We start from the raw sequence: 27574 nt of genomic DNA, 5'->3' as shown, positions 1-27574 counted from the left end.
ATATTGTGATGGCCTAGTCATTTCTGAGAATTATAAGCAAGTATAAAGGAAAAATGTTATAAGATGCTTGATTAATTACCCAGCTAAAAGTCATTAAAGGAGGTTATGTTTGTATGTTAATAAAACTTCTGAGTGTGTTGGTGATTGTTTGATATGTTTATCATCCCCTTCATATAGAGATGGCATCTACTTCCTCTGGAAGTAACCACATAGCTCTAGGTCCTAAAGAGATTGTCTTTGTTCTTGTTGAAAAAATAATGTGGAATTTAAATTAGAAAATTAATTCAGAAATTAAACAAAAAGATTCAGTTTACTTCTGTCAGTGATTTTTTTTGCTCAGTAACCAATGTATTTTATGGACAAAAAATAGGTGTGAAAATAGTATGATATTACACACTTGTGAATATACTTACACACATATAATAATATATGCCTTTTTAACTCTTCCAGTCTTGTTAGTGTTACGAGACTTCTTTTTTTTTTCCTTTTTTTTGCAGTTTTTGGCCGGGGCTGGGTTTGAACCCACCACCTCCGGCATATGGGTCCGGCGCCCTACTCCGTTGAGCTATAGGCGCCGCCCCATGTTATGAGACTTCTTTATTTTGTGACACTAAGCTTTTATATCTCCATATGGAAGTAGTACTTTAATAGAATTTTGGGGAGAAAAAATCTACAGTTGTTATCTTCTTATTTATAGGAAGGGAGGAAATAATAAATTAATCAAGATCTATCATCGAGATGGTAAATATGGCTTTTCTGATCCTCTGACATTTAATTCTGTGGTGGAGCTCATTAACCACTATCATCACGAATCCCTTGCTCAGTACAATCCCAAACTTGATGTGAAGCTGATGTACCCAGTGTCCAGATACCAACAGGTATGATAACAGCAAGTCATTATTTATTTATTTATTTATTTCTGTTTTGGCCAAGGCTGGGTTTGAACCTGCCACCTCCGGCATATGGGGCCAGCACTCTACTCCTTTGAGCCACAGGCGCCACCCAGCAAGTCATTATTTAATAGCATCACTTGATTCTATTTACCAGGCTTATCAATTAAAAAAAAGAAGAAACCTAGTTATTTTACATTTCCTACTTAAGATTATGGATATTATTATATGGATATATCTAAGATTTTATATATATATATATATATGCCAGCAACCTCCAACTCCTAGCCTTAGGCGATTCTTTTGTCTCAGCCTCTGGAGTAGCTAGGACTACAGGCACCTGCCACAACACCTGGCTATTTTTTATTGGTTTGGCCGGGGCCAGGTTTGAACTCACCACCTTCGGTATATGGGGCCAGTGCCCCACCCACTGAGCCACAGGCACCACCAAGATTTTATATATTTTTAGAACTTATTTTGTGACTTCTCTTCTACAATACTCATTGCACGTATTAATTAACTTTGTATAAAAATCCTTCTGTTTATGTTTATTCACTTAATACTTCATTTCTTAATTTTTTTTTTTTGTAGAGACAGAGTCTCACTTTATGGCCCTCGGTAGAGTGCCATGGCATCACACAGCTCACAGCAACCTCCAACTCCTGGGCTTAAGCGATTCTCTTTGCCTCAGCCTCCCGAGTAGCTGGGACTACAGGCGCCCGTCACAACGCCCAGCTATTTTTTGGTTGCAGTTCAGCCGGGGCCGGGTTTGAACCCGCCACCCTCAGTATATGGGACCGGCGCCTTACTGACTGAGCCACAGGTGCTGCCCCATTTCTTAATTTTTTAAATATTATTTTGATGTGATTTAAAGGCTTATCTTAGTGTTAACAAAAAGATTTAGTGTCTTTTTTGCATTCTTAAATTATACAGTGACTTAAATTTCTATAGCAGAAATATAATTAAAAAATAAATAGATGGCGGGCGGCCCCTGTGGCTCAATCGGTAAGGCGCCGGCCCCATATACTGAGGGTGGCAGGTTCAAATCCGGCCCCGGCTGAACTGCAACCAAAAAATAGCTGGGCGTTGTGGCGGGCGCCTGTAGTCCCAGCTACTCGGGAGGCTGAGGCAAAGAGAATCGCTTAAGCCCAGGAGTTGGAGGTTGCTGTGAGCTGTGATACCATGGCACTTTACCGAGGGCCATAAAGTGAGACTCTGTCTCTACAAAAAAATAAATAAATAAATAGATGGGTAAGGTAATATTTTGCGTAAAAAATAGATATGGAAATATCTATCAGAATTATTAACATTCTTTATTTCTTTTGTTTACCTCTACAGGATCAGTTGGTAAAAGAAGATAACATTGATGCAGTAGGTAAAAAACTGCAAGAGTACCACTCTCAGTATCAAGAAAAGAGTAAAGAGTATGATAGACTATATGAAGAATATACCAGAACATCCCAGGTTAGTGTATTTTTGTTGTTTGGGTAAATTTTCAGTGTTCCAATTCATCAGATTTTCCTTTACATAATTCACTTGATAATTTTTAGCCTTTTTGGGACATCAATGATACAAATTTCCCTCTCATTTGCAGATCACTTTTCTCTTGGTTGAGGTTATAATCCGTATCCATTAGTGTTAACTGGTTAGTGTTAATTGGTGGCAAGTGACCAAAAAGTAGCAAAGGTTTCAGATAGAAATTTATTTTTCTTTCATGTGTATATAGGCACTGTAAGGGTGTTACAGCAAGTACTCATAGACTTTTTTTTTTCTTTTTTTTTTGCTGTTACAGAAAATGATGAGTTAAGTAGAAATTTTATTTCCAAGCTCTTCAAACACAAATAATGTATCCTTCTAAAAGTGTTCAATTAAATCAAAGGCACATCATAAAGTACTAGTGTTATTATGAATTCTTTTAAGTTGTAATATTTTCAAATTATGTTATTTTTAACCATTTACAGAGTTCTGTAGGTCACATTTTAAATGTGTTTAAAGACATGAAATAATGTAAAATTTTTTTTCACATATAATTACAAAGTAGACGAACATAAGAATACAAAGGCTGATTCTGCTTTTTAGACAGGGACAAACTAAAACACAACGTTCATCTTTCCAAACAAGTTTGCTAAGAAACAGATCTCATGTTTAGTGTTAAAAATAAAACAATCTTCTCGTTTAGAAAAATCAAGACATCTTTTGATTCGTAAAGCCTGTTCTTCTCCCCCAATTGTAACTTTCTTGTTCATTTAGAAATTGTAAATTCATGAGAAAAGAATAAATTTTGTTATGGTATAAAAATCCTTGTCAGGAAAAACAATTACAAATATTTGATTTTTTTTAACAAACAAAATGTTTTCCTTCCTAAAATATAAACATCCAGTAAATAAAATAGACCTAATATTCCAGGCATAGCAACAGCAGTAATTTACTTATGGAAGATGTGTGTTTGGTATATCTAGTGTGTAAGGTTTTGTCTTAAGTATAAAGTACTTCACAAAAAAATTCAGGCTATTATTTAGAACTCTATTCCTTCACTCAGTTTCTTTATTTGTAGTAGAAACTCATCAATTCCTGTGGGATTTTGGCTATGGGACCTGGTCACCGGAAAGGACTAAAATATCTAAAAGTCATTGGCTGGGGAAAGTGTTTTCTTTTTTTTTTTTTATAGAGACAGAGTCTCACTTTATACCCCTCGGTGAGTGCCGTGGCATCACACAGCTCACAGCAACCTCTAACTCCTGGGCTTAAGCCATTCTCTTGCCTCAGCCTCCCGAGTAGTTAGGACTACAGGCTGGGGAAAGTGTTTTCTTGAGACTTGGAGGCAGTCATTCATCACTTTGTACTTGAAGGCATTCCTCAGAGAACTTCTCCCCTAGAGTCTTCAGAGTAAAGCACAGGATCTGGGCTCCCGGAAGGGGTTGCTTCCAGCTGGAACGCCCACCAGCAGGGCATCCGTGCAGGCATTCTGCATGCAGTACTGCTGAAGCTCTGCGGCCGCCTGAGAGACCTTGATGTGCTCCACGCCAGCTTCCAACTTGAGCTGCTCCACCAGGCGCTTCAGGGCGCTCGCGCTGGCCCCAGAGGACATGGCAGCGGCGCTGGGCTCCTCAGAGACTTATTTTATCTTGAAGCTTTGCTATCTGTGGAAATTGGCTTACTATAAAATCAGCCATCAGCACTATATTGTAGTAAACAGGAAGGAAGAATAGGAAGGAGAAAATCTCTCTGGTTTTTGTTTTTTAGACAAAGGCTCACTCTGTCACTCTGGGTAGAGTGCCATGGTGTCGTAGCTCATACCAACCTCAAACTCTTGGTCTCAAGTGATCCTCTTGCTTCAGCCTCCTAAGTAGATGGGACTACAGGCAGCTGCCACAACATCCAGCTACCTTTTTTTGGGGGGGGGGGTCTTGCTCTTGTTCAGACTGGTCTCCAACTCTAGAGGTCAAGCAATCTACCTGCTTCAGCCTCCCAGAGTGCTAGGATTATAGGTGTGAGCCACTTCGCTTGGCCTGGCTTTGCTTTTTGTTTTTAAGGAGACTTCCTAGAAGGAGTATACACTGTTTTCGCTTTTTTCTCACTGGCTAGAACTTAGTCCCATGGTCACACCTAGCTATAGGTCACAACTAGCTGCAGAAGAGGCTTTGAAAACTAGTCTTTTATTTGGTCAGGTGTGCCCAATTGATTTTTGGGAGATTTACTGAGGAAGGAGTGGATGAATGGAATTATGGGACCACTTTAGAAGACTTAGCCACACAGTTTTCAGATGATTAACGTTAATAATCAGAATTATTCTATTATATTTATGATATAGAACAAAATTCTATAGAATAATCTAGTTCTTTTCCTAAAACTCCTTGTTGCTCTTACTGCTTTTTTTTTTTTGAGACAGTCTTACTTTGTTGCCTTTTGTAGAGTGCTGTGGCATCATAGCTTACAGCAACCTCAAACTCTTGTGTTCAAGCAATTCTCTTGCCTCAGTTTTTCATTTTTTTAGTAGAGAGGAGTTCTCATTCTTGCTCAGCTTGGTCTTCTTGAACTCGTGAGCTCAAACATTCCAACTGCCTCAGTCTCCCAGAGTGCTAGGATTACAGTGTGAACTACTGTGTCTAGCCCTGTTACTGCTTTTGATTATTTTTTAGTTAGACTTGGATTGGTTTAATTTGCCCTAAGTTTTTGTTTAGTACATAAAAGGTATTGGGAATTTTGGCCAGGTGCAGTCACCACACGTGGCTAATTAAAAAAATTTTTTTTAGAGCTGAAGTCTTGCTATGTTGCTTAGGCTGGTCTTGAACACCTGGCCTCAAGTCATCTTCCCAACCTTAGCTTCCCCACATTCTGAGATTTCAGGAATGAGCCCCTCTGCCCAGCCTGCTTTCAGTTTATTTATTTTTTTGTGACAGGGTCTCAACTCTTGTCACCTGGGCTAGAGTATAATGGTGTCGTCATAGCTCACTGCAACCTCAGGCTCCTGTGATCCTCCTACCTCAACCTCCCAAGTAGGTGGAACTACAGATGTGTGCTACCATGCCTGGCTAATTTTTCTAATTTTTGTAGAGACGGAGTCTTGCTTTTGCTCAGGCTGGTTTTGAACTCCTGGGCTCAAGTGATCTTCCTACCTCAGCCTCCCACAGTGTTAGGATTACAGATGTGAGCCACTGTGCCTGGCCAAGATTTCTTAATATTGTCTTAGTTTCTTGTGATTTCTTTTTTGACCCATGTGTTATTTAATTTCTTTTTTTTTTTTTTTTTTTTTTCTTTTTTGGCCGGGGCTGGGTTTGAACCCGCCACCTCCGGCATATGGGACCGGCGCCCTACTCCTTGAGCCACAGGAGCCGCCCGTGTTATTTAATTTCTAAATATTTGGGCCTTTAGGGCTGGGTGCCACGTGCAATAAGATTGTGTGTTCTGAAGTTGTTGGTATAATGTGCTTTAAATATCAAGTAAGTTAAGGTGGTGTGATAGTGTCATTCAGATATTTTATAGCTTTATTAATTTTTTTGCTAATTGTCCTAGATGTCAGTTATTGTGAGGAAGTCTTAAAAACTCTAATTATGATTGTAGTTTGGTCTGTTTCTGTTTGGTTCTGTCAACTTTTGCTTTATATATATTGAAATTCTGTTATTAGATGCTTACATATTTCATGGTAAGTTTATCCCTTTATCAGTATGAAATATTCTTTATATCTGGTAATCCTCTAGAAGTATACTTTGTCTGATATATCCAGCCTTCATATGCTTATTATTTGCATGATATGTCTTTTTCTGTCTTTTTACTTTCAGTCTGTTCTTTGTCTTTTTTTTTTTTTTTTTTGAGGCATAGTCTCAAAATTCCTGAAGAATATTGTATTTGTACTTGAGACAAATATGTATTCAACTGTTGTTGGGTGGAGTGCTCTATATATGTCTGTTAGGTGTAATTAGCTTACAGTGTTGCTGAAGTCCTTTATCTCCTTATTAATTTTCTGGCTGGTAATTCTATCCATTATAGAATATGGGTCATTGAGTCTCTATTATTGTAGATTGTCTACTTCAAGTTTTGTCAGATCTTGCTTTATATATTTTGGGGTTCTGTTATTAGGCACTTAAGTGTATATAATTGTTACCTTTTAAAAAAAATTGTTACTTTTTTTTGAGACAGAGTCTCACTATGTTGCCTGGGTAGAGTGCTGTGGCATCACAGCTCACAGCAACCTCAAACTCTTGGGCTTAAGTGATTCTCTTGCCTCAGCTCCCAAGTAGCTGTGACTATAGGCGCCCAACTATTTTTTGGTTGCAGTTGTTTAGCTGGCCTGCGCTTGGTTCGAACCCCCCAACCTTGGTGTATGTGTCTGGCACCGTAACCACTGTGCTACGGGTGCTGAGCCTTCATCATAGCTTTTTTTTTTTTGCAGAGGCAGAGCCTTACTTTATCGCCCTCAGTAGAGTGCCGTGGCGTCACACAGCTCACAGCAACCTCCAACTCCTGGGCTTAGGCAATTCTCTTGCCTCAGCCTCCCTAGTAGCTGGGACTACAGGCGTCCGCCACAACACCCGGCTATTTTTTTGTTGCAGTTTGGCAGAGGCTGGGCTTGAACCCACCACCCTCGGCACATGGGGCCAGCGCCCTACCCACTGAGCCACAGGCACCGCTCCATCATAGCTTTCTTTTAAAAACTTAACAACAATTAAAAAACAACCAATGGTGCAGTGGCCATGCCTGTAATCCTAGCACTCTGGGAGGCTGAGAGGGTTGATTGCTTGAGCTCATGAGTTTGACACCAGCCTGAGCAAGAGCAAGACCCTTCTCTAAAAAAATATAGACAAGCTGGGTGGTGCCTGTGGCTCAAAGGGGTAGGGCGCCAGCCCCATATACCAGAGGTGGCAGGTTCAAACCCAGCCCCTGGCCAAAAAAACTGCAAAAAAAAAAAAAAACCAAAACATATAGACAAGCATTGTGGCAGGCGCCTGTAATCCCAACTACTTGGGAGGCTGAGGCAAGAGGATTACTTGAAGCTGGGCCTGGTGGCTCACACCTGTAATCCTAGCAGTTTGGGAGGCCAAGGCAGGTGGATTGCTTGAGCTGACAGGTTTGAGACCATCCTGAGCAAGTGCGAGACCCCGTCTCTGAAAAATAGCTGGGTGTTATGGCAGGTGCTTGTAATCCCAGGTACTTGGGAGGCTGAGGCAACAGAATTACTTGAGCCCAAGAGTTTGAGGTTGCTGAGAGCAGTGACGCCATAGCACTCTACCTAGGTGAGACTGTCTCAAAAAAAAAAAAGTAGAGAGGAGTATTATTTAATTTCTAAATATTTGGGCCTTTAGGGCTGGGTGCCATGTGCAGCAGGACTGTGTGTTCTAAAGTTGTTGGTATAAAGTAAGTTAAGGTGGTGTGATAGGGTGCTTAGTGGAGGTTTCGACCCAGCCCCGGCCAAACTGCAACAAAAAAATAGCTGGGCGTTGTGGGAGGCACCTGTAGTCCCAGCTATTTGGAAGGCTGAGAGAATTGCATAAGCCCAGGAGCTGGAAGTTGCTGTGAGCTGTGATGCCACAGCACTCTACCAAGGGTGACAAAGTGAGACTTTGTCTCTAAAAAAAAAGCTTAGCACCTGTAGCTCACGCGACTACGGTACCAGCCACATACACCAGAGCTGGCGGGTTCAAATCTAGCCCAGGCCTGCCAAAACAACAATAACAACTATAATAAAAAAATAGCTGGGTGTTGTGGCGGGCACCTGTAGTCCCAGCTACTACGGAGGCTGAGGCAAAAGAATAGCTGAAGCCTAGGAGTTGGAGGTTGCTGTGAGCTGTGATGCCATAGCCTCTACCTAAGGCAACAGGTTAAGGCTCTGTCTCAAAAAAAATAAATAACATGGAGTATGATGCCATGAAATTTGAGGTTGCTGTGATCTATGATGCCATGGCACTCTCTGGAAGGTGACAAAGTGAGATTATGTCTCAGAAAAATAAAAAACAAAAAAACGTATCATGCCTATAATCCTAGCACTTCAGGAAGCCGAGTCAGGTGGATTGCTTGAGTTTAGGAGTTGAAGGCCAGCCTGAGCAAGAGTGAGACCCTGTCTCTACTAAAAATAGAAAAATTAGCTGGGCATTGTGGCACACTCCTGTAGCCCCAGCTTCTCAGGATTCTGAGGCAAGAGGATCACTTGAGCCCAAGAGTTTGAGGTTGCTGTGACCTATGATGATGCAACACTACCGAGGGTGACGAAGTGAGACTCTGTTTCAAAAGAAAAGAAAAATAACAAGTATTAGGAAGGATATGGAAAGGAAGGATATGCTTTGCTGGTGGGAATGTAAAAATCTATTCTGGTTGTTAATTCCTTATCAGACAGGTGATTTGCAGATGTTCCAAGCCTGTAGGATATCTTTTTGCTTTCTTGATAGTGCCCTTTGATTTACAAAAGTTCTTGACTGTGATGTAGTTTGTCTGTTTTTTCTTTTGTTTGCACATACTTTAGTTTAATATCTGTGTTGCCAAATCTAACTGATTCCTGTTTGCACAGGAATCTATTCTATCTAAATTTCTATCCTTTTACTTAAAACTTCTTTGTGGCTTTGCATGTGAAGTGAGTCTCTTGCAGACAGCATATATAGCGATTATGTTTTGTTTTAATCCATCTGCTAGTCTCTGCCTTTTAGTTGGAGAATTTAATATATTTACACTTTAAGTAATTACTGATTACTGATAAGTAAAGACTTCTGCTTCCTTATCTTTTTTTTTTTTTTTTTGAGACAGTCTCACTTTGTTGCCCTTGGTAGAGTGCTGTGGTATTACAGCTCATAGCAACCTCCAACTCTTGGGGTTAAGTGATTCTGTTGCCTCAGCTTCCCAAGTAGCTGGGGCTACAGGTACCTGCCACAATGCCTGGCTATTTTTTGGTTGTAGTTGTCATAGTTATTTGGCAGGCCTGGGCTGGATTCGAACCTGCCAGCTCTGGCGTATGTGGCTGGCGCTTTAGCCACTGAGCTACAGCTGCTGAGCCGTCTTTTTTTTTTTGTGACAGTCTCAAGTTGTCGCCCTGGGCGTCACAGCTCACAGCAACCTCAAACTCTTGGGCTTAAGCAATTCTCTTGCCTTAGCCTTCCAAGTAGCTGGGACTACAGGTGCCTGCCACAACACCTGGCTATTTTTTTGTTGCAGTTGTCATTGTTTTAGCTGGCCTGGGCCGGGTTCTAACCTGCCAGCCTGGGTGTTATGTACCAGTATCCTACCCACTGTGCTATGGGTGCTGCCTAGCTTTTATACTTTCTGAAACTTAAAAAAATATAGTTTCGGGGCGGCGCCTGTGGCTCAGTCAGTAAGGCGCCGGCCCCATGTACCGAGGGTGGCGGGTTCAGACCCGGCCCCGGCCAAACTGCAACCAAAATAGCCGGGCGTTGTGGTGGGCGCCTGTAGTCCCAGCTACTCGGGAGGCTGAGGCAAGAGAATCGCTTAAGCCCAGGAGTTGGAGGTTGCTGTGAGCTGTGTGAGGCAACGGCACTCTACCGAGGGCCATAAAGTGAGACTCTGCCTCTACAAAAAAAAAAAATATATATATATATAGTTTCTGAAAAAGAAATTTAATAGCTACATAATATCCTTTTATATGTATAATTGTTTTACTAACCCCTAATTTTCTTTTTGTAAGAGACTAAGTCTCACTTTATTGCCCTTGGTAGAGTGCTGTGGTGTAACAGCTCACAGCAGCCTCCACCTCCTGGGCTTAGGCAATTCTCTTGCATCAGCCTCCCAAGTAGCTGGGACCACAGGTGCCCGCTACAACGTCCGGCTATTTTTTGTTGCAGTTTGGCTGGGGCCAGGTTCGAACCCTCCACCCTTGGTATATGGGGCTGGCACCCTACCCACTGAGCCACAGGCACCACCCCCAGCCCCTAATGTTAACTGCTTAGGTTGAATTAGTCTGAAGAAGCTTCATAACTTTTTCCCCATTTAATCCCCAAAGACTGGCTGCATTGTAGATAATTCTACAGAATTATCTAGAAGAGCTAAAGTAATAAACCAGCTCAAATTTATAGTTAAATACACATACACACTGACACACTACAGGTAGCTCAAGTATTAGGTAGAAGGGGGGAGGATATTAAAATCATTCTGAATAACTACTAAAAAAAAATCCTGAGGGCGGCGCCTGTGGCTCAAGGAGTAGAGTGCCGGTCCCATATGCCGGAGGTGGCGGGTTCAAACCTAGCCCCGGCCAAAAACCACAAAAAAAAAAAAAAAAAATCTTGACAATAAAATGGAATCAAATATGTCACATAGGAAAATGAACCATTATAGCATCTCTGGCCATGGTAATCTCACATCTTTTTCAGTCAGAAGTCTGATACTCTGTCTTCTCCATATCTGTTGAGTGCAGTCACATCCTTATTGCTGATGCCAAAAGCCTTAGAGTTATCTTAAACTTTTTTTTTTATACTTTGCATCCAATTCATCAAGAAATCCTATTTACTTTATCTTCAGTATATAGTCAGAATCTAAACCCTTCTTACTACCTTCACTGCTAATGATAACCTTGGTCCAACCCACTATCATTTCTTGTCTGGATTTACTGCGGAGACTGCCTAACTGGTCTTCTTGCTCTTATCCATGCTCCCCTTTCCCAATTTAATTCTTTTTTTTTGGCCGGGGCTGGGTTTGAACCCGCCACCTCTGGCATATGGGACCGGCACCCTACTCCTTGAGCCACAGGCACCGCCCCCCAATTTAATTCTTAATATAGCAGCCAGGGTGATACTTGTAAAATGTAGGTCAGATCACAGCAGTCCTTTGCTTAAAACCTTGCTCTGCTCCCACATCTTAAGAGTAAAAGCCAGGCCCTTTTCTATGACGCTTAGTGTGATCTGTGTCCCTCTCCCTCTTTGACCTTATTTCTTATAACTCTCTTTCTCACACTAACCTCCTTGCATTCCTCAAATATACTACACCCACTTCCCACCTTGGAGTGCTTGCACTATTTCTTTTCCTGGAACACTTTTGTCCCAGATAGTCACCTAGCTAACACCCTCACTCCTTCAAGCCTCCACAAATGTCATTTTTTCAATAAGGCCTATCTGACAGTTTTGTAACTCACATTCTGATTTTCCTTTTCCACTATGCTTTCTTTTTTTAAATAATAATTCTTGCCTTCTAACAAACTATATAATTTACTTACTTATTATATGTATTGCTTATTACATGTATAGCCCCCTAAACTGTAACTTCTAGGAAGGCAGAAATCTTTGACTAAGCTTGTTTGCTGTTATATCCCAAATATTTCAGGTAATGCCTAGCATGTAGTTAATATTCAGTATTTGTTAATGAATTTGTGCAAGATAATGAACCCAAAGCACTTCATCCTTGGCAGGGGCCAGGTATCAATCTCATTGTATGAACTGAAGTCTAGGGGAAAGCTAACCTTCCTATGAACAGAGGCTAAAAAAAATGGCCACTGTTGCATGGAGCTGCCTTTCTGCTGTCTTGTCATGGCTGGGGAAAGTAGAGAAAGCTCTGTGTGCTGCCCATTTAACTGCAGGAGTCCTGAATAGCTGATATGAGACTGGGTGCTGGGCATGGAGATTTGAGTATGTGGGGAGATGGAGGCAACCAAAAAAGGCACTAGTCGGGGGAGCGGTTGGGTAAATTCTCACTCAACAGGTACATTGCACAGGTGTATTGCATAGTTCCTAGGTGAAGGACGCAACCAGAACCCTGACTTTAACCTAACAAAAGCAAACTATGGGGGCCGGGTGCCATGGCTCACGCTTACAATCCTAGCACTCTGGGAGGCTGCGATAGGTGGATTGCCTGTGCTTGGGAATTTGAGACCACCCCAAGCAAGAGCAAGACCCCATCTCTAAAAAATAGCCAGGCATCATGGTGGGCCCATATAGTCCCAGCTACTTGGGAGGCTGAGGCAAGAGGATTGCTTGTGCCTAAGAGTTTGAGGTTGCTATGACACCACGGCACTGTACTGAGGGTGGCAAAGTGAGACTCTCTCTCAAAAAAAAAAAAAAAAAAAAGACAAAACAACTGTGTAACCTAATTGCATGTACTCCCATGTTAATCTGAGATTAAAAAAACAGAACAAAACTTCAGGCACTAAGTAGACATTAGCAGAGGGCTCCATTTTCCTATGTGAAAATTAGGAGCAGGACTTGAATAGGGGCTGGGCAGAGAAGAGCCATGGAGACTTAAAGCTTTGGGAGATGAAGGGAACAAAGAGATGGATCCAGTGACCAGCAGTACAGGAAATATGCTAGGAACATGAGCATTGAACAGGGTTTAAAGAGTTGACATATACATTGGAAATGAGGGCTCTTCTGAGAATAAGACCTTGCACTTTGGTGAGTAGACTCCTCAGCTCTACCCCTTCACTCCTTTAGCATCTTTTGGGGGGAATCTCAACACTATAATAATAGTTGCAAAGGCAGAACTTGATCTTCATCTTCAAGGTATTCCCATTTAAACTCTTCTGGCAGCTCAGAGACCCTTTTGTGGTTCTCAGCTATGTTTCAGATAATGGTTCTTTTTCACTTATTTTATAGTTTGAATGATGTATTTTACATAGAGGTTGATAGGCTAGGGATTGACTAATGGGTCTTATTTTAGCCCTCTTAATTGGGTTTTATATGGGATTATAACTAAAATTATAAAATTTCTTTTAAGACCAAGAGTATAAGAAAAAAAAGATAATGAAATTAGGTCTTTTCTTTTTCTCTCCTGTAGGAAATACAGATGAAGAGGACTGCAATTGAAGCTTTTAATGAAACAATTAAAATATTTGAGGAACAGTGTCACACACAGGAACAACACAGCAAAGAATATATTGAGCGATTTCGCAGAGAAGGGAATGAAAAGGAGATTGAACGGTAAATATACTCAGTATCTCCAAGGACATCAATGAGACGTGACTTCTTTTCTTCCTTGATAATTCCTGTCTCCCCCCCGCCCATGTGTGGGTCCCTTGAGAGCTGGGCACCTGCTCAGTCTCTCAAGCTCCTGTCCCGCTATGTGACACTTCTGCTCCCCCTTCCTGGTGAGTGAAAGCTCCCAGTCGCTGCCTCCATGCTTCCTGTACAGCCCGCAGAACCGTGAGCCAGATGCACCTCTTTTCTGTTCTGTGTAAATGGCCCTGGCTCAGGTATCTTTTTTTTTTTTTTTTTTTTAGCAAAGCAAAGGGACTAAGACTTTGAGAACATTACTTATCATAAACGGCGCACATTTAAGTTGTGCCAGCTGGTGAGTTTGGGCAGGTGTCCACCCAGTGGAACCGCCACTGCCCGACTTCTCCCGGCTCCTCTCTGTCCCTTACCACTTGTTCCCAAGTTCTAGAGCTGCACTAATGGCGTGACCCTGAGCGTCCGGCTTCTGCGGCTCGGCCTGCCTTGGAGATGCGCTGCGATAATCCCCGTCTTACCTGCTCTCACTCTCTCAAAGTGAACGGTTCTGCCATTGGTTCTACTTGCTGCTCCACCAATACCACCAAATTGTATCTCCTGTCCTCTGTGCTCTTTCTTCCTCCCCCAACACACTCCTGCTCATTCTTTAGGACTCTCCACATGACTTTTCCTGGAAACAACTCCTTGATTCTCCCTAGACCAGTGTAGGGACTTTTTTTTTAGTCCTTACATTGTCTGGTCCTGATCACTAGTGTAACACTTCCTGAATGCCAGGCCTTGACTCAGCTGCTTGTTGAGAGTGGGCATGGTGGCTTGCTATCTCTGATGTCCCTAGTACCTGTTATGGTGCCTGGAATACATAATTAATACTCACTGAATGGGAGCTTTTTGAACTGCAAATCAACTTTGGCAGCAGTCTTAAGAATAATTGGAGTGGGGCGGCGCCTATGGCTCAGTGAGTAGGGCACCCGCCCCTATACTGAGGGTGGCAGGTTCGAACCCAGCCCCAGCCAAACTGCAACAAAAAAATAGCTGGGCATTGTGCCGGGCACCTGTAGTCCCAGCTACTCAGGAGGCTGAGATAAGAGAATCACCTAAGCCCAGGAGTTGGAGGTGCTGTGAGCTGTGACGCTACAGCACTCTACTGAGGAAGACAAAGTGAGACTCTGTCTCTAAAAATAATAATAATAATAATAATAATAATAATAATAATAATTGGAGTGGAACAAGACTGTAGTCTTGAGAACCAGGCTGACTGTTACAGGTGGCTACAGTGGTTGTGGTCATCAGGTTGAAAGGGCCTGGACAGAAAAAAAAAGGGCAATGACAAAAAAAACGGGAGAGTTAGTAGAAAGGCTGAGGACTTCATTACCTGACCAAATGTAGTAGGTGCGGGAGAAGTCAAAGATTATTGCTAGATTTATAGAGTGGGTAACTGGGAGATGCTCTTATTCACCAAAATAGGAAATATACAACTTCCTTTTTCTTTCTAATGAAGAAATAGGGAAGATGTATAGCTTAGTTGCAGAGGGAGATAGAAAGGTTTACTAGTAATATAAAGCCACATGTGATTCAGGATTGTAATCAGTGAGTTTGAGGTTCCTGTGAGTACCTGGATGGAGCTGTCTGGATGGCAGGGAGCTGGTTATTTGGATTTGGAATCTGGTAGAGAAAGGATTTTTGAGGCATAAGTATGTAAGTGATGGTAGATGCTAAGAATGAGATTACCTAGAGAATGAGCAGTATGACAAGTGTTGGATTTGGCAACTAAAAGGATATTGGAAATCTTCATCAAAGCAAATTTAATGAAATGTTGGAAGACTGAGCTAGATAATAGTGGGCTGAGGAGTGAAAGGGATTAAAAAGTGGATAATAAATAAAAATAATTTTGCTTTTCCATTCATATTAATTATTTCTCATGTTAACACCACAATATTAGTGTACTTCTGGGTGCATGAGTATAGAGCTACGTGCTGTGGGGGCAGTGTGTTTTAATGGCTAAAACCATGGTCTTAAATTCTATATTGGCCATTTATTAGCTGTGTAACCTTGAGTTACTTAACCTCTCTGAGTCTTTTTCCTTCTGAAAACTGGATACTATCTCGGAATGCTGTGAAAATCTTGGCACATGGTGGGCTTTCAGTAAATGGTGATTATTAATATTAATGAAGAAATGGGAAAGAACTTGTAGTTTAGCTAGAGAGGAAGGTAAAGTAGCATGATAAACTTCTAGTAGTAATTTAAAGCCACATATTTGAGTGACAAAGGAGTAATGTGGACAGCTGTTACCATAATGCTTCAGAGCTTAGCAAAACTTTTGTGTATTGGAAAAAATCAAGCCGTCATTTACTGAATGCTTACCAAGATGTATTAGGCAATGTTCCAGGCCTTTTACATGTATCATCACATTTAATTAACACAGTGACTCAGGGAAGTAGGTACAGCTGTAGGTGCCCATTTTAAACAGATGAGGAAATGAAGTCAGAGAAGTTAAATAATTTGCCCATGGTCCCTGCAGTAAGTGATAGGGCAGAGATTCAAATGTAAATAGACTAACTATAAAAGCGCTGCTCTTGACTGCTATGCTATGCTTTGCTGCTACCTCTTGAATATCATACATATAGCTTTACTTGCTTAGTTGTGGCTGGTCCCAGGACCCAAACAAGGTCACTGGATACTCTCTCACATCATCTTGGTTCAGCTTTTCCCTGGGTTGGCTTTATCCTCAGGCGGGCTTTCCCTGTGAGGTGGTACCATTCTTGGGAATCCTAGCATTGCATATTCCTATCTTAGCAATGCTTGTGGAAAGAGAGACTCTATTTTAACAACAGATCTAGCAAAAGTCCTAGAATTGACTGACCTTGGATCAGTTTGGGTCTTATTCCCATTTCTGAACTAGTCATTGTGGTCTGAGAGTGGAGATGAAATGTGATAGAATACCCTTTTTGGCCAGTGTGGACTGAATATATGTTCACCCCTGGATCGGAGATTGGGGCAGAGCATCCTGACTTACAGGGAACATCAAGGTGATATTACCGGAAGAATGGGAATGGATATGGGCCAGGTAAAAACAACAGATGTTCACTATAGTTAAAATATTATGACCATGCTCACACTATAGGATCTTTCTGTATGTTTACTATTTCAGCCTTAATATGTCACATATTTTCACAGAATTATGATGAATTATGATAAATTAAAATCACGTCTGGGTGAGATTCATGATAGCAAAATGCGTCTAGAGCAGGATTTGAAGAAACAAGCTTTGGACAACCGAGAAATAGATAAAAAAATGAATAGTATCAAACCTGACCTGATCCAGCTGCGTAAGATCCGAGATCAGCACCTTGTGTAAGTAGCTGGGGACCGTGTGGGGAGGGAGCACTGCCCACTGCCAGGCCCTGGAGACGTTAGAGGTAGAGGAGATTTGTAATTGAGAACTGACTGGTGAGATGGTAAGAACTTAGAAAAGCAGCCTTTATTAATTGTAGAGGATAACCAGAGTTTACCTGAAGTCAGTGCATGGGGCAAATTAAATGTAAGACTATAATTCATACTGATGTCTTGGAAATCTCAGAGACTGGCATGAGCAAAGTGATACAACTTAAAAGTACAGATTGGAGTTTGCCTAAATAAAAAACTAGAATCTTGGTGGAACCACAGAACTAGGAATTACCCTTCAGAGGCACAGGGAAGAACAGTAATTATGAGAGTCTAAGATTAAGTACACAGAAAAATCTTGTAAATGATTTTTATGTGTAAGAAATGAGATTCTGTATTTAAATAACAGAAATGTGTACTGCAGCAGGCACTTAAGATAATTTGAATAGTAAAACTGAATACTTTTCTTTGTTTTTTAAGATAAAGTCTTGCTCTGTCGTCTGTATACAGTGAAGTGACGTGATCATAGTTCACAACAAACTCAAACTTTTGGGCAGAAGTCATCCTCTTGCCTCAGCCTCACAAGCAGCTAGGACTAGAGGTGACCACCACAACATCCAGCTAGTTTTTCTGTTTTTAGTAGAGATAGGGGTCTCACTGTTGCTCAGGCTGGTCTTGAATTCCTGAGCTCAAGCAATCCACCCATCTCAGCCTCCCAAGTGCTAGGATTACAGGTGTGAGCCACTGTAGCTGGCTGAATTGGGTTGTTAATGTGCAATTCTTTTTTTATACTGAGTTCAAGGTTAGTTTTTGTATTTATCACTCACTTTTCTTGGTACAGTAGTTCCCCCTTCTTTGCAATTTTGCTTTCCACGGTTTTATTTCTCTCATGTCTGCTGTAGTCTGAAAAGAGGTGAGTATAATACACTAAGACATTTGAGAGAGAGACCACATTCACACAACTTTTATTTCAGTATATTGTTATAATTGTTCTGTTTTATTATTGTTGTTAATCTCTTATCATGCCTATTTTATGAATTAAACTCTATCATAATTACGTATGTTTGGGAAAAACATAGTATATACAAGTCTCTGTACTATCTGAAGTTTAAGGCATCCAGGAGAGGTCTTGGAATGTGTCCCCTGTGAATTAGAGGAGACTACTGTATTCATTAACCTAAATTCACAAATTAAAAATGAATAACTTGCTATAACAATATAAGTACATTAATGATGAGTTTTTAGATTGAGGAGTCCTGTGGAGAGTGGCATGTTTTGTTGTTGTTGTTACTACTTTATTGAGATACAGTTTACATCCTGTATAATTCACCCATTTAAAATGTATAATTTATTGCTTTTAGTGCATTCAGAGGTATTTGAAATCACCACATATTTTTAAACATTTTCGTTACCTTAAAAAGAAACCCTGAACCGTTTACTTATTCCCAGTCCATAACCCCTCAGCTGTAAGGCACCCACTTTCTGCCTCTATTGATTTGTGTATTTTGTATATTTCCTTCACATTTGGAATCATTAAATGTCTTTTGCGACTGGCTTCTTTTAATCAGCATGATGTTTTCAAGGTTCATCTATGTTGTAGCATGTTGTCTGAACTTCTATCCTTTTTCTGGCCAAATATGCCATTGTATGGATATACCACATTTTGTTTAATCATCATCAAATCGATGGACGTTTGCATTGTGTCTACCTTTTGGCTATTACCAGTAATGCTCCTGTGAATGTTCATGGATGAGTTTTTGTATGGACATATGTTTTAATTTCTCTTGGGGAAGGAAATTCCTGGATCCTGTGCTAATTCTGTGTTTAACTGTTATAGGAACTTCCTACACTGCTTTTTATGGCAGTTGTACTCCTGTTTATTCACAGCAGCAGTGATGGTTAGGGTTTTTGAAAATAATCACTCCTTAATATATTTATGATGAATAAGTTTTTATATGTGATTTTTCTTTCTAAAGTGTTATATTACTTTATTCTTAAGGGGGTTCTGTCCACAAAACTTGGTACAAGATGAGTTGCATTCTTCTTTTTCTTAAAATTAAAATTAATTCATTCTGTACTCCCATCTGCCTGATTATATGGGAAATATTTAATCTCATTTATCATTGGGGCTCTTTCCACCTCACCCCCCCCCCCAATTTGATATGTCAGCCACTTTCTAGGGAAGTTTAAACTCTTGTAGGACTGCTGTTTTAGTTTCAAAGTATTTCTTCCTATCCCTTTCTCTCAGGGACTTCCTTGCTTGATCATCTTGTCTTAGACCAAAATACAAGCTCTTTTCCTCTTAAAGTGTGATACTTGAGTTGTGAGACCAATTAGATGTTTAGAAAAGACACTGTGTGTGTGTATATATATATACTTATGTGTGTATATATATGTATATATATATAGTTCCCTCACTTGCTAGCGTAGGGGCTAGGAAAGGATATGCTAACACTAGCTATTTTTTCTCTTTTCTAACTTAACTGCACTGTAAGCTATGGGAATAGTATTTTCTGTGTGTGTGTGTGTTTTTTTTTTTTTTTGGAGACAGAGTCTCACTTTATTGCCCTTGGTAGAGTGCCGTGGTGTCACAGCTCACAGCAACCTCCAACTCTTGGACTTAAGTGATTTTCTTTTTTTTTTTTTTTTTTGTAGAGACAGAGTCTCACTGTACTGCCCTCGGGTAGAGTGCTGTGGCGTCACACGGCTCACAGCAACCTCTAACTCTTGGGCTTAAGCGATTCTCTTGCCTCAGCCTCCCGAGCAGCTGGGACTACAGGCGCCCGCCACAACGCCCGGCTATTTTTTTGTTGCAGTTTGGCCGGGGCTGGGTTTGAACTCGGCATATGGGGCCGGTGCCCTACTCACTGAGCCACAGGCGCCGCCCCTTAAGTGATTTTCTTACCTCAGCCTCCCGAGTAGCTGGGACTATAGGCGCCCACCAGAATGCCCGGCTATTTTTTTGTTGCAGTTTGACCGGGGTGGGTTTGAACCCGCCACCCTCGGTATATGGGGCCAATACCCTACCCACTGAGCCACAGGTGCTGCCCTGTGTGTTTTTTTTTTTTTTTTTTTTTTTTTAAGAAGAGATGACTGTGGCACAAAGAGAGGCAGATCAAAGACCATACAATTAGGAACAGAATCAGAACTGCGTATTAGGTCTTTTGATACTTCAGATTTTTTCCTGTATAATTTATCGCCTTTACATGCCATCATGGTATTATTCAGTAAGTTAGAAACATGTATGCACATTTTAAGAAAGGAAAAAACCGTATTGGAATTGTAGTAATATATATACTGATAATGTTTGTGACCTTATATATTGTTTCTTGTATCTCTTGTAATTGCAGAAGTCAGACATGACTTGAATATTACAATTCTAATGCGTTTTTTTCCTTTCTTAAAATGTGTATACATTTTATGGTACCCTCTGTATCTACTAATGTCATTGGAGCTTTACAAAATGATTTTTTAAAGCTAGTCAGTTCCTGGCATCATTAATAGATTTATTTAAAGCCTCAGAACTATGTAATAGTCTTTCAGATGAGTTTTGGAGATGTAAAAATTGCCTGTCAGAATTTCAAGTAAAGTCACAACTCAATATATGGAAGGCTTACATTGTTTTGGCCTGAAAAGGCAAGGCATCTTGAAGTGGGTCATTACAGGTTATAGATGAGTTTGAAGATTCTTTGATTTGTGATTGAATAAAGAAATGAAGCTTTATGTCTAAAGGCTTGGGATGTTTCAAGATAAGAACTGTTAATCAGCTGGGCATAGTGGCTCACGCCTGTAATTCTAACACTCTGGGAGGCCAAGGCAGGTGGATTGCTTGAGCTCACAGGTTCAAGACCAGCCTGAGCCAGAGCAAGACCCCATCTCTAAAAATAGCTGGGCATTGGCTTGGTGCCTTTGGTTCAAGCGGCTAAGGCACCAGCCACATATACCTGAGCTGGTGGGTTCGAATTCAGCCCAGGTCTGCCAAACAACGGCTGCAACCAAAAAATAGCCGGGCGTTGTGGCAGGTGCCGGTATTCCCAGCTACTTGGGAGGAGGAGGCAGGAGAATCGCTTGAGCCCAGGAGTTGGAGGTTGCTGTGAGCTGTGATGTCATGGCCCAACAGCTTGAGGCTCTGTCTCCAAAAAAAAAAAAAAAAAAAAAATAGCTGGGCATTGTGGCAGGCGCCTGTAGTCTCAGCTACTTGGGAGGCTGAGGCAAGAGAATGGCTCAAGTGTTTGAGGTTACTGTGAGCTGTGTTGTCACAGTATTCTACTGAGGGCAACTAAGTGAGACTCTTGTCTCCAAAAAAAGAAAAAAGAACTGTTAATCAGGGACAAGTCACCAGATATATACTAAGACTTTAGTGATCTATTAAGTAAATTAATGACGTAGAGGTATGAGTTAAGCTTTGTCTTGTGTAGCCTTAGGCCTCTTAATAAGGTAGACAGGATATGTTCAAGAAGAGAATAGGCATGATGAGGCATGTCTGACCTCCTTTCTTATGGCCAGCAACTGACATTTAGGGTATTTTGGGGTCTCCTTGGCCAAGAGGTCCATTCAGTTAGCTGGGTAGCTTAAAATTTTATTTTAGTTCACATACTCTTATTAATGACTCAGATTGCCGGGTGTGGTGACTCATGGTTATAATCCTAGCACTTTGGGAGGCCGAGACAGGTGGATTGTCTGAGCTCACAGGTTCAAGACCAGCCTGAGCAAGAGCGAGACCCCCATCTCTAAAAATAGCCAGGTGTTGTGGTGGGTGCCTGTAGTCCCAGCTACTTGGAAGGCTGAAGAAGAGAATTGCTTGAGCCCAAGAATTTGAGGTTTCTGTGAGCTATAATGCCATGGCACTCTACCGAGGGCAAAAGTGAGACTCCGTCTCAAAAAAACCCCCAAAAAACTCAGATTGCCAATGTGAATTTCTTGCGGCTTGCAAAGGTGCAAAACTAGTTGTTGAAATGGACAGTTTCAAATTTTAAACTCAGTTCAGTAGGCCCCACGAAGTGGGTCCTCTGGTTTAATGGAGATTGCACGATGCTCACCTAACTTAAAATTTCAGAAACAGCTACATACCATTTCATCTCATCAAAAAAAAAAAAAAAAAATTTCAGAAACAAATGTCCTACTATGTGTGAGCGTGAGTACATGTGAACTTGTGGTGGCATAACTTTCATGTCATACTTCTGGGTGACGAAAACAACTATAACTTAGACTTTACAAGTCCTAAGAGGGCTGGGCTTGATGGCTTATGCCTGTAATCCTAGCACTCTAGAAGCCCGAAGTGGGTAGATTGCCTGAGTTCACAGGTTCAAAACCAGCCTGAGCCAGAGCAAGACCTCGTCTCTAAAATATAGCCAGGTGTTGTGGTGGGCACCTATAGTCCCAGCTACTTGGGAGGCTGAGGCAAGAGAATCACTTGAACCCAAGAGTTGAGGTTGCTGTGAGCTATGATGCCACAGTACTCTACCGAGGGTGTTTCTGCCCTTTCGCAGAAAAAATTAATTCATCATAGTATTAGTTGAAGGAAAAGTAATGGAGAGGCTAATTTAGGGAAACTTCGTTACTCTTTGTGAGACTCGGAAAAATAAGAGGTTTCTGGCTGGGTACAGTGGCTCACACCTGTAATTCTAGCACTTGGGAGGCTGAGGTGGGTAGATTGCTTGAGCTCAGGAGTTCTAGACCAGCCTGAGCAAGAGGGAGACCCCATCTCTAAAACTAAATGGGCATTGTGGTGGGCAACTGTAGTCTTAGCTACTTGGGAGGCTGAGGCAATCACTTAAGCCCATGAGTCTGGGGTTGCTGTGAGCTATGACTTTATAGCACTCCATCCAGGGCCAACAAAGTAAGGCTGTCTCAAAAAAAAGAAAAAGAAAAAGGTTTCTGGACTCTGGAATTTTGCTTAGTTTGGACATATGTTTCTTGTTCAAGCAGAGTTTGCCTAGTTACTGACACTGGTGTCTTTCCTCTGGCAGATGGCTCAATCACAAAGGAGTAAGACAGAAGCGCCTGAATGCGTGGCTGGGAATCAAAAATGAGGATGCTGATGAGTACGTTCTCTCTATACCTTTCTATCAGAGGGCTTTGTTCTCAGTGTAAGATGTGGACCTTTCTTATACATGATAAATATTGGTTCTTATTGTCACTTGAGGACATTGAATCAAGAACTTTGAATGTCTTTTGAATTGACATGCCTGAAGAGTACCCTATAGGCATGTGAGTTCAGAGACTGCTTAGCCACAGGAAATCTGGATGCATAAGCACTGTTATTCAGATACACATGATAAACAGTGAATGCTGTGCTTTCTGTGACACAGCAAGTAATGAACTTGTCACAACATCCAGCTAATTACAATTTTGCTTTATCATTTTGTGGTTTAAGATTTAGAAAAGCATTTTTTACTGTATTTTATCTTTATTTTTTTAAGTAAATTTACTACTTTTAGAGTTAAATAACCTGATTGTTAGAATAATATATTAACATTCAATTCTAGGAACTATTTTATCAATGAGGAAGATGAAAACCTGCCCCATTATGACGAGAAAACCTGGTTTGTTGAGGATATCAATCGAGTACAAGCAGAGGATTTGCTTTATGGGAAACCTGATGGTTCATTCCTAATTCGTGAGAGTAGCAAGAAAGGATGCTATGCTTGCTCTGTGGTGTAAGTCTTCTCTGGGGCTATGGCCTTTTGAAATCTTCTGCATTGATTACTATAATCACCCCCTCATACAATTCAGATGAAATTAGTACTTTAGTAATGAGAACCTATGTCTTGGAATATTAATATTTGTTTTTTTTGTTTTTTTGAGACAGTCTCACTTTGTCATCCTTGGTAATCATAGCTCACGGCAACCTCAAACTCTTGGGCTCAAGTGATCCTCTTGCCTCAGCCTCCCAAGTAGCTGGTACTACAGGTGCCCACCACAACGCCTAGCTATTTTTTGGTTGTAGTTGTCATTGTTATTTGGCAGGCCCAGGCTGGGTTCGAGCCCACCAGCTCTGGTGTATATGGCTGGTGCATTAGCTGCTGAGCTACTGGTGACAAGCCCTGGCTATTTTTTTTTTTTTTCTTGGAGACAGAGTCTGACTTGGTCACCCTTGGTAGAGTGCCATGGTGTCTTAGCTCACAGCAACCTCAAACTATTGGGTTTAAGTGATTATCTTGCCTCAGCCTCCCAAGTAGCGGGGACTACAGGTGCCTGCCACTATGCCCGGCTATTTTTTAGAGACTCACTCTGGCTCAGGCTGGTCTGGAGCCTGTGAGCTCAGGCAAGCCACCTACCTCAGCCTCCCAAGTGCTGGAATTATAGGGGTGAGCCACCTCGCCTGGCTACCTGGCTATTTTTCTTAGAGACAGGGTCTCACTCTTGCTCAGGCTGGTCTTGAACTCCTGAGCTCAGACATTCCACCAGCCTCGGCCTCCCAGAGTGCTAGGATTACAGGCGTGAGCTACCGCACCAGGCCTGGAACATTAATATTTGTACAAAGAAAATAGTTGCGTGAGAAATGATATCTGAAATTATCTTGGGGTTTTAATTTACATGGTAAGCAGATTAGGCCCTGCATTATTGCTGTTGGATTTTAGGTATTGGTGAAAAGTCATGTGAGATCTTGAATTGAAAATAATCATTTAATCTTATTAGTCTTCAGTATGCCTAGCTTCATCGCCGATGTCAATTCAGGGAAGGCTTGATTAAATAGAACTATTTTACTTCTTTATTTCAAAAGAAAAACTCTATTTAAATAAATTTTAGGGCTGCGCCTGTGGCTCAGTGAGTAGGGTGCTGGCCCCATATACCAAGGGTGGTGGGTTCAAACCCAGCCCCAGCCAAACTGCAACCAAAAAATAGCCGGGCACTGTGGTGGGCGCCTGTAGTCCCAGCTGCTTGGGAGGCTAAGGCAAGAGAATCGCCTAAGCCCAAGAGCTAGAGGTTGCTGTGAGTCCTGTGACTTCATGGCAGAAGGGCGGTAAAGTGAGACTCTGTCTCTACAAAATAAATAAATAAATAAAAATAAATAAATTTTAAAATTGGCTTGGTGCCTGTTGCTCAGTGGTTAGGGCGCCAGCCATATACACCGGTGCTGGCGGGTTTGAACCCGCCTGGGCCTGCTGAAAACAATGACAGCTGCAACAAAAAAAAATATATGGGTGTTGTGGTTGGTGCCTGTAGTCCCAGCTACTTGGGAGGCTGAGGCAAGAGAATCGCTTAAGCCCAAAAGTTTGAGGTTGCTGTGAGCTATGCCACGCCACTGTACTGAGGGTGACATACATAGTGAGACTCTGTGTCAAAAAAAAAAAAAAGAAAAGAAAAATGGCATTCTTGGCTGGGCGCGGTGGCTCACGCCTGTAATCCTAGCACTTGGGAGGCTGAGGCAGGTAGATTGCCTAAGCTGCAGAGTTCAAGACCAGTCTGAGCAAAAGTGAGACCTCATCTCTAAACATTACCAGGTATTGTGGTGGGTGCCTGTAGTACCAGCTACTTAGGAGGCTGAGGCAAGAGAATCACTTGAGCCTAAGTATTTGAGGTTGCTGTGAGCCGTGATGTCATGGCACTATACCCAGGGCAACAAAGTGAGACTCAGTCTCAAAAATAAAAATAAATGGTATTCTTCTTTTTTCAGACAGAGCCTCATTCTTTTGCTGTGGGGAGAGTGCTATGGCATGATCATAGCACACAGCAATCTCAAATCATTAGGCTCAAGTGATCTTCCTGCCTTAGCCTCCCAAGTAGCTGGGACTATGGGTACTAATTTAGTAGAGATAGAGTCTCGCTCTTGCTCAGTCTGGTCTCAAACTCCTGAACTCAAGGTAGTCTCCCACCTCAGCCTTTTTCACAGCACTAAGATTACAGGTGTGAGCTACCATGCCTGGCCAAAAAAAATTTTTTTTTTTTTTTTTTGCAGTTTTTGGCTGGGGCTGGGTTTGAACCTGCCATTTCCAGCATATGTATGGGGCTGGTGCCCTACTCCTTTGAGCCACAGGCGCTGCCCCCGGCCAAAGTTTTAAAATTAAATAGTATTCTGTTGAGGTTGTGATAGAAAATATGGATGGGTTTTCCTTAAGATGACTTGTTTGAGCAAAGCCTGTTTGCTTTTTAATGGAAAATGAAATTCGGGATAACTAACCAGTCCTCAGTCAGATTTTACCTGAGTGTTGAGTATATTCCTAAAGAAGGCACACATCTCCATTGGCAAAGACCACACTTAGAAAAGAAGTGTGATGGTGCCTGATACAAATCCTGGCTCTATTGCTTACTAGCAGTGTAACCTGAGGTAAATTACTTAACCATTCTTTGCACAGTTTCCTTACCACTGAAATAAGAATAATTATACTTCACGGTTTTCGTGAGGATTAAATGAGTTAACATACGTAATGTAATATTCTTTTAACAGTGATGTCATGTAAGTAAATGTTCCTACTAATATTATTATGATAATGATGCTGCTTGGTAGACACAGCAAAAGACAAAGATGACAAAGCGATTCTGCCCTCAAAGAGGGCAAACTGCAGAAGCTAGATAAAAGGCATTCATATTAAGAGAGTCCGCAGTGTTCACAGGATCATCTTGCCTTCAGTGGTCCACTTCTGTCATCGAGTCAGTGTTTGAATCCAAGTTTACAAAGCCCACATTTTCTTGCTGCACCAGGTTTTCTTCATTTCACTAAATATCCAGTATGAATAGAATCACTGTGAAATAGGTATCATTGGTAGGCTGTGCACATGCAGAAGTGTTAATTCTAGTGGAGAAAGAGAGGGCTAGGAGGTTTTGTGGAAAAGGAATTTATTTGAGCTGGATGTTGAAAGTATGAATGGGATAGGTGGCGCCTGTGGCTCAAAGGAGTAGGGTGCTGGCCCCATATGCTGGAGGTGGCAGTTTTAAACCCAACCCCAGCGAAAACTGCAAAAAAACAAACAAACAAAAAAAAGTATGAATAGGATGTCTTATGGGGGGAGAAATAGGTTATTTGAGTGAACATGACAAGAAAGGATGGTTCTTGAAAGATTTGGGGTCTTTGGGCGGCACCTGTGGTTCACTGAGTAGGGCACCAGCCCCATATACTGAGGGTGGTGGGTTCGAACCCAGCCCTGGCCAAACTGCAACAAAAAATAGCCAGGTGTTGTGGCAGGCACCTGTAGACCCAGCTACTCGGAGGCTGAGGCAAGAGAATCACTTGAGCCCAAGAATTGGAGGTTGCTGTGAGCTGCGATGCCACAGTTATCTACCAAGGGTGATAAAGTGAGACTCTGTCTCTTAAAAAAAAAAAAAAAAGATTTGGGATCTTTTAAAAATAATAAAAAGAAGGAAGTTAGTAAGCACAGTCCCTTTTATCCAGGTCATTGGGTGGCAGCCTATAGGTTAAGGATGTGTTTGGAGGTGCTGCCAGCAAAACTAATCTCTGGAAAATCAAGAAACAGCTTGAATCTTGGGGAACTATATTCTTGCTCTCTTTCCTTTAGCAACAGACTTGACCAGACTCAAGTGCACAACAGTGTGAATTTCCCTTGCTGTAAAAACTAACCGCAGTCATACTTCATATCGGAATTCATATTGACGATGATTGGTAGCAAGAAAGACTGGCATCACAAAGACTTTTACTTTTTTGCCAGTCACTCTTGCTCTAGAAAGCCTGCCAACAGTGATCTCCCAGTGTACTTAGACATGTGCTGAAGTAAGGATCTACGTAAGTTCAGTTTTTTATGACTTTTCATAGCAAAATTAAAATCATGTAGTCAGGTATAGATCTCTCATTTATGCTTCCATTTTAATTTGTTAGTTACATCACAGAGATGCCTAAGAAGTTGTTAATCTCCAGGACCTTCTCAGGCTAAGTATACTTGCAGCAATGCATGTATCCCACTGGGCTGGGGAGTTAGGTAGTGACAGAACTTGTATTCCTTATTATTGTTGCCTTTTGGAATATAAGAAATT

At 41.5% G+C, this 27574-nt stretch overlaps 2 protein-coding genes across 2 annotated transcripts in view; one reads left to right on the top strand and one right to left on the bottom strand.

Annotated features, from left to right (window-relative positions):
• The window catches only part of PIK3R3 (phosphoinositide-3-kinase regulatory subunit 3), an 85381-nt gene that overhangs the window by 50947 nt on the left and 6860 nt on the right, over positions 1-27574 (top strand). Inside the window, exons 4-9 of the mRNA XM_053575239.1 lie at positions 698-878; positions 2229-2354; positions 13092-13234; positions 16439-16615; positions 22615-22689; positions 23134-23304. Of these exons, the coding sequence (XP_053431214.1) occupies positions 698-878; positions 2229-2354; positions 13092-13234; positions 16439-16615; positions 22615-22689; positions 23134-23304 (873 nt within the window). The remainder of the gene's footprint in view (positions 1-697; positions 879-2228; positions 2355-13091; positions 13235-16438; positions 16616-22614; positions 22690-23133; positions 23305-27574) is intronic.
• On the bottom strand, positions 3690-3981 carry LOC128574561 (guanine nucleotide-binding protein G(I)/G(S)/G(O) subunit gamma-10-like). Its single transcript, XM_053575240.1, has one exon. It carries the CDS (start codon positions 3976-3978, stop codon positions 3772-3774), a length of 207 nt encoding a protein of 68 aa, XP_053431215.1. The 5' UTR covers positions 3979-3981; the 3' UTR covers positions 3690-3771.

The sequence above is a fragment of the Nycticebus coucang genome, chromosome 22, assembly GCF_027406575.1.
Source record: "Nycticebus coucang isolate mNycCou1 chromosome 22, mNycCou1.pri, whole genome shotgun sequence".
NCBI lineage: Eukaryota > Metazoa > Chordata > Mammalia > Primates > Lorisidae > Nycticebus > Nycticebus coucang.
Note: the sequence above shows the minus strand (reverse complement) of the source record. Positions and strands in the feature narration are given on the sequence as shown.